The sequence below is a fragment of the Sycon ciliatum genome, chromosome 2 (assembly GCF_964019385.1).
Source record: "Sycon ciliatum chromosome 2, ocSycCili1.1, whole genome shotgun sequence".
NCBI lineage: Eukaryota > Metazoa > Porifera > Calcarea > Leucosolenida > Sycettidae > Sycon > Sycon ciliatum.
Window position 1 is genome coordinate 47949518 of NC_088644.1, and position 6853 is coordinate 47956370.

Consider the following 6853-nt stretch of genomic DNA (forward strand, 5'->3'; position numbering starts at 1 on the left):
TCCGCAGATGATGGCAGGTCCTGAAAGAACAGGCAGTGTTCCAGTAATGGGGAACAGAACTTCGAGTGGCGAGTGAGGTATACACACACACGTGCGTGCGCGGGCACACACTAAAGTATTCAGAAATAGAATCGACATTGTAGTATTCATTGGTTTGGGAATGGAAAGAAAAATAAAACATTGCTGTAGCCTAGTGTAGGTTATTGTTGTAAGGACATTGGGAGCACAACAGAAAGGTAAGCAACTTGCTTTGAAGCAAATAAAGTTATTATTCCACGGATCTCAGAAGGAAGGAACGTTCCAGAATGCTGCACTGGCAACAGGCGGTCTGCATGTGCGCGGCCCCTGCAGTCGGTCCAGCTGCCGGCATTGCAGTGCTGAAAAGAATGTGCAGTACAGCATGTCACATAGTATCGCAGCCTGGACAAATAGGCGCGGGGAAGTCCTAGTTATTTTTTTTGTATTGTATTTTATTATTTTACTTGGGCACTCCCAACAGACCCTAAGGTTTCTTACAGGGTGCCCGTTATGTGCACACCTACACCACGATGCACCAATCTTCTGAGCTACTTTGGCAACAACTTTGTCCACTTGAGACTCCCATGGGCTGAGCCAGTTGTTGAGGGCTGCACCAAGGTGGACGGCAATGACCGCTGATGGCAAGGCAATCCATAACACACAGTCACTAGGGCATCGTCAACATGGCGCTGAGGCGGGATCAATAAAATCAACCTTTAGGCTGTCGCGGGGTTGACAACGAGGCCGCTGTCTCGAAGCTAGTCAGTCAGCCTGGTCACCGCCATTGACGAACCAGTCGCCACCGCCAGCAGTGGCGGTAGGTTGTGACAAGTGTGGTGCAATATTGTCAGCAAATTCAGTACTTAGGATAAGATGAGTGACAAAGGGAACGTTGTGTTTGATAATATTGAAGTGAACAGGGATGATCACAAACCCTGCGCGTACTCCACCGTGAGTTACAAGACAATTCCGGACTGGACGACGAGCAAACGCCAACCTGCTACATCCAACCAGGCAGATACTATTACGATAGCTGCCAAACCAGGTCAATGCCAACCTACTGCATAATGTCAATGTCAAACAGATCCTGCAGGAGAAGACTGGGGTGTTGGCGTCCAGTCACTGAGTGTACAGACACCAGTCACATTTCCTGTGTCTTTTGCAGCATACAGGCTGAGACTCATCACTGTAGAGTCCACTACTGCTTGAGTTATATTTGTACAATACATGGCAGGCGTACACGGTGTGCCCCGCAGGACTGCGAGGTGCTGCAGAATACTAGGTTCGACCTTTCTGGACGGCCATTCACCGACGGTGGGCTACACGATGCTGGAGGAACTAGATTCCAGTGAAAACCCAAGATTCCTTTGCTCCTGGACGCTCCGACGTGTTGTGATATCTGCCAGGTTCGCAGTAACTAGTATTTTCATCGCTATAGCGAGGACGGCGCCGATCGGCAACCTCTCATTCACAGCCATCACCAGCCTATCAAAACCATCACTTGGCATCCCCCAGAGGTATAGGAGAAAGCCAAAACAGCTCATAACAAACAAAAGCTAAGGACGATGGAAAGAGAGCATGTCAAAAAGAAGACGAACAGTATGAAGTTCAAATGGTTTTGAACACTCGTTCCACCAAATATACCACTTTCAATAAATCGTGACGCCATTTTGTTTTAACATGAATATCGCGGGTTGTAGACTAGAACGTTCTTATTCTCATGTGGAAATTTGTAGATGGCCGAGCCACCTTGTACAGACGGGTATCATATGCCTGGTAACATTCTGGTCTGCTCGTTCTTGGGTGCATTGTTCTTGATCGTCCGAGAGTAATGGTACGGCATTGTTAGGATTACGGGTCACGGGGGAGCAGAGTTTGCAATGTACTTTTATGTTTATGTATCTATGTCATTCGGATCTTCCCAAGTTGTACATTGTACTGTTGAGATACCGAATTCAAGTAAATCAATACCATACCATACCATGTGCCTGTATCAGCTCGTTCCAGGGCTGGGATCTGTTCAAAACGGATGTGCAAGGGATTGGTGTGTGCGTAAGCATCAGCTGTGACATTTTCAGAATGCATTAGAAGACGTGCTAGTTGAAATGAATGAAAACTGTATATTGGGTGTATTTTGTCATGGTCTCGAATGAGCCATGAAGATCAAGGAGGACTAATATTATTTCACCGCGGCTCACTAGAATCACCCTGGACACATCTGTACAAGTCAGACTTCACTCATGAACACTACACCACGTGATGCGAGTTTTCGTTATCGCCTGACCCAAAAGGAAAACATTGTTATGTGTAAAGTGCAACCCCGTTGCCAACCCGTCTCAAGTACTTGACATTATGTGGTGCGCTCTCCGAGGATTATGCATGTAGATTCTTGGTGTCACCACAGGCACAGCGCGGGATGGAAGACCCTTGAATCACGTGCCAGGATAATCGGAGACTGGATGGGCTTCGCACAATTTGTATGTCGACCTGTTCATATCATGTGATTTGTCAGGTCGCTGCTCTACGCAGAGAGTCCACTCCGGCTAGTCGTACAAGCCATCCATTTTCTGCAAAGCCCCAAGCCTCTCACAACACCGTGTTGTCAAGAACAATCCAAAGAACGAACCTATTCAAATTCAACCAATCCGCAACGTACCTCCTAGCAACCAACCAGTTGCAGTGTCTAAGCTGAATGCTTATGCCACGTTAGAGCGACTACTAGGCGCATGCGTGGAATGAAGTGCCGCGGAGACGCTGCGCTTGTTCAATCACATACATTAGATGCTGTCGTTCCTCCACTGTCTCTCTGAGATTCACTGTAGTACAATCCATGCTGTCTACTGATTCTTTGCTTTTCCTAAGACTAAAGACTTGTGCCAAGATGCCTTCGTACAGATTCCATTCCTCATTGCATTCAAATGATGTTGTCGTGTCCTCTGACGGACGCGAAATGACACGAGAAGCTAGTGCTACCGACGCCACACAAACCCAACCTGCCGCTGCCGCTGCCGCTCAAACTACGCCATCAGCTCCTGCTCCAAAAACGCATCGAGGTAAGTACGCGTGCCGGCGTGTACGCGTGTATGTGTGCGTGATGTCATGTGTGTGTGTGTGTGTGTGTGTGTGTGTGTGTGTGTGTGTGTGTGTGTGTGTGGGTGGGTGGGTGGGTGTGTGTGTGTGTGTGTGTCATGGGTGACATTTAGTGCGTTGAAAAGATCACTTCTCATCTGAATGGACGTGTGGTTCTTTCTCTCTCCCACAGTCTACTGGATATTGTCTGAACACACACTAGTAGGCAACATGCTTATAGAGAATTCAAGAGAATGCCACGTCAAAAGTATCTAGTACTCCACGTACAGTGCTGCCCAATGAAATCCAGTCACGTCACTCAAGTTTGCACCTTGCATTATTTCCCAGCCCTGTGTTAGCAGGTCTAGGGCTGCGGAAAGTCCGGCGCGTACTTGAGTGAGGCGAATGGATTTCATTGAGCAACGCTGTAGTATCCAATAATACGGAGTGAATTGTCAGATTGTCAGACTGTTTTGGCGATAGAAGTGCTCTGGTGTAGTATTCAGTTTAGGCCCACCAGAACATACTACAGTGTAGCATGATGTAACGCAGTGGGTGGTGGTCGCACTACTAGTAGCATGAAACCAAGAAAGTAGGTCAGCTATTGTGGATCACGTAGGTGAGTTTGCCTACTGTATGCCACATGTAGACCAGGTACATAGTCGCATTTGTATTCCACTGGTTTGGGCAGCGGAGATTTCTGTGCCCTTGGCCTTGCACATGGCTTGGTTGATCACAGTATGACCGTGTTTGGGGTCAGCAGATCATGTCGTGATCTCGACCGGCCGTGCATTGCGTAGGCCACTGTACTGATCACTTAGTTGATTCCAAATTTGCACTTTGTTTCGTGTCTGTAGAGTGTTGTGTGGACTGTGGTGTCTCTGGTCTAGTCCCCAGTAGATCTACTCACCAGTGCTATGCACAGATACAGATGCTACGCGCATGTACGCAGCAATGACTCTGATGTCTGAGACTTCGCTAGACTACAAGTAGAGTCCTTGGTGTATATTGTTGTACCAAAGTAATGTTTTTCTATGACGTAACAATTACACGTGTGTACGTAGATCTACGTAGGCTAGGCTGTGTAGCTAACGTACACTGCACTAGAAAGAGTCAGTACCGATTACAGTCATCCACAGTAATACATTTTGTGTCAGACTATGAACAGTCTACTGCTGTCTGCAATGTTCCATACATCCACAGAGCGCTAGCAAACTAGAGGTCAGAGTTCAAAGGTTCAGTCAGTTGATCCCTCACATTTGCCCGTCGGGCAGCTGAATACTTTCTGGTTGTTCGTCAAGACTTTCGTCCGTTCCTTGCAGTTCATTAGTAGTCTTGTTCATGTCCAAGGAACATCAGGGAGGAGGTTTTGAAACTCAGCCATAGGTACTGGACTAGAGTATTTGCATGTTGATGTTTTACTTCAGCAGTGCCCTTCCTCGTCGTGTAAAGTTTCAATTGAAATATTTCCAGCAATTCAGTTAGTCGAGTGGGAGTAGTTCGTAGTGTTTATTGTGATCAATGGAAGCGAGACGGAAGGGGACCATCCTAGACTGTGAGTAAAAACAGCTTTCTACTCAACACCTACGCTTTGCCGTCGTTAATCTCTTATGCTTTTGTTAGCATGAATGTCGTTTGTCGTGAACCTTCGTCTCTGTCCTAGTCTCGTGTCACAACGTGACGGCCATTCAGTGACCTAAATTAGTTGTTTGTTGAGGTGTAGAGTAGTTTTCTTTCGTCGAGAGTTGTCGTAGGCAGTGGTAGCAATGAGGTGTAACATTTGTCGGTCGTTTCTGTAATTTTGTTGAGGAACGTAAATTGCATGTGTTGCAGTGTGTTGTGAGGACAACCCCCCTCCCCCCCCCCCCCCGTGATGTCGTTCATTGACCGTCTTCACCTCTTTCAGCTACAGTCACTGACAACCATATATAGCTGTATGTACGGTTATTGTAACGTTTGTTTGTGAATGATGGTTGCTAGGATACCTGTACCACGCTGTACTCTGTGGCGACAAATGTCATTACTTTCCACTGTCCAAATAAGGGTGATCACTTTGACGTCATACCGTGTGTCTGTGCATGTGCCAACGAAAGTGAAGAGGTGAAAATATCATTCGTATGCTGTGTCTGTTTGTACGATACAGATCTTGAAGAAACTGTGAAGAAATTTGCTGATGCAGTTTCTGAGAAAGGGCGAGCGATGTATGAGATATGGGCGTTGGTGTTCAACGTCCTTCATGCCCTGCACAGTACTGGAGCAGAGAAAGTTAGATGGTCACTACCTGGTCATGTATTCACATGCTCCTACACACTAGGAGTAAGTAGAGTGTTGATGTAATGTGTGTTTATGTGTGTGCTCTTGCAGGTGCGCGTGCCCGTGTGTGTGTGTGTGCGTCCACGTGTGTTTGTGCGTGTGTGTGTGTCTGTCTGTCTGTGTAGGTGCAGGCACCTGTGTGTGTGTGTGTGTGCACGTGCACGTGCCCGTGTGTACGTGTGTGTGTGTGATCACGTCCCCGTATGTGTATATGCATGTTCAAGTGGTGACAAGCCGTCTTCTTGTCTGTACCATTGTCAAGTGATTGATGACCAGTGGAAACTGTTTCTGTGACATAACATTACAAGATGTGCAATTGCTGCAATCTTCTCTCAAGTTGGAATAAAGTTATGACAATTTGACTGGTTTTGACCTCTGAGGTCAATCAGTAGGTTTCCTAACTTCTAATGGCATTGTACTGAGAGTATTGTTGCTGTCATTGTTGTAATTGTCAAATTGTTTCTTCTGTTTTGTATATCACATAGGTCACGATGATACTTGTTCTCTGCTGGTGTGGTGAACATTTGGGTGATGAAATGATGCACGGTCTTGTCGACTATATTCTTCACTTCAAGACAGTTGATGTCAATGAAAAAGAAGATTATACCCACGTAAGTTGTTGTGTTTTGGATTGTGACAAGAGACATTGTCTGTGTTCAGTATACTGTGCTGGTTCACTGCCATGTGTACGTCTTTGCTGGTGTCTCTGTGTGTACGTCTGTTTCCTTGTTGGTGTGTTTGGCCTGTGTATATGTGTTGCATGTTCATCTGTGTGTTTGTGTGTGTGTGTACACGTGTGTGCGTGTGTGTGTGTTTGTGTGTGTTTGTGTGTGTGTGTATGTGTCTCTGTGTGTGTGTGTCTGTGTGTGTGTGTGTGTGTGTGTGTGTCTGTCTGTCTGGCTGTGTGTGTGTTCAGGGCAACTTGACTCTCTTACACCATTGTGCAGGGAAAGGCAATGCACGTTTAGCAAAACTGCTCATCGAACGCGGCGCTTGCCTGAACGCACAGGACAGCTGGGTAAGAAATAGTGTTACTCTAGAGTCTGGTTGTCTCAACTGAATTCTCAGTTTGTATGTTCTTACATGTCTGTGTGTATGTCTGTAAGACAATCTGTTCATCGTTCGTACTTGTATGTCCTTGTGTCCACGTGTGTTCGTGTTTGCACTCACATCTGTTCATCAGAAACGACCTTTTCATTGTACAACCTGTGTTATCTTGTAGGTTCACCTGTGATCTTGTGCAAGTGTGTATGTGTGTGTGTGTGTTTATATGTGTGTATGTGTGTGTGTGTGTCCATGGGTGTGTACCCACATGTGCACACAATGACTTGTAATTCTTCATGTTTGTGCATGTGCCTGTGGTCCTGCATGTGTGTTCATGTGTGCACGTGCATTGTTGTGTTTGTTCTAGTTGTCCAGGTCTGTGTCGGTGTGTGGTTGTAGTAGTTAGTGT

At 46.4% G+C, this 6853-nt stretch overlaps 2 protein-coding genes across 3 annotated transcripts in view; both read left to right on the forward strand.

The window, feature by feature from the left end:
- Positions 1-6853, forward strand: part of LOC135810289 (uncharacterized) — a 184927-nt gene that overhangs the window by 38121 nt on the left and 139953 nt on the right. The window lies entirely within an intron of this gene.
- LOC135810295 (uncharacterized) lies at positions 2766-6599 on the forward strand. 2 transcript variants are annotated; one of them, XM_065323779.1, is made up of 4 exons: positions 2766-3071; positions 5231-5403; positions 5886-6011; positions 6317-6580. In XM_065323779.1, exons 1-4 carry the CDS (start codon positions 2849-2851, stop codon positions 6458-6460), a joined length of 666 nt encoding a protein of 221 aa, XP_065179851.1. In that variant the 5' UTR covers positions 2766-2848; the 3' UTR covers positions 6461-6580. The 2 variants fall into 2 exon arrangements, with proteins under 2 accessions (XP_065179851.1, XP_065179853.1); XM_065323781.1 differs by lacking the exon at positions 2766-3071 and adding an exon at positions 4119-4642 and having other exon boundaries at positions 6317-6599.

Coding starts and splice junctions, on each gene's coding strand:
- LOC135810295 (XM_065323779.1), top strand. CDS start 2,849: ATGCTGTCTACTGATTCTTTGCTTTTCCTAAGACTAAAGACTTGTGCC. Junction 3,072..5,230: donor TGCTCCAAAAACGCATCGAG/GTAAGTACGCGT, acceptor TGTACGATACAG/ATCTTGAAGAAACTGTGAAG. Junction 5,404..5,885: donor CATGCTCCTACACACTAGGA/GTAAGTAGAGTG, acceptor TATATCACATAG/GTCACGATGATACTTGTTCT.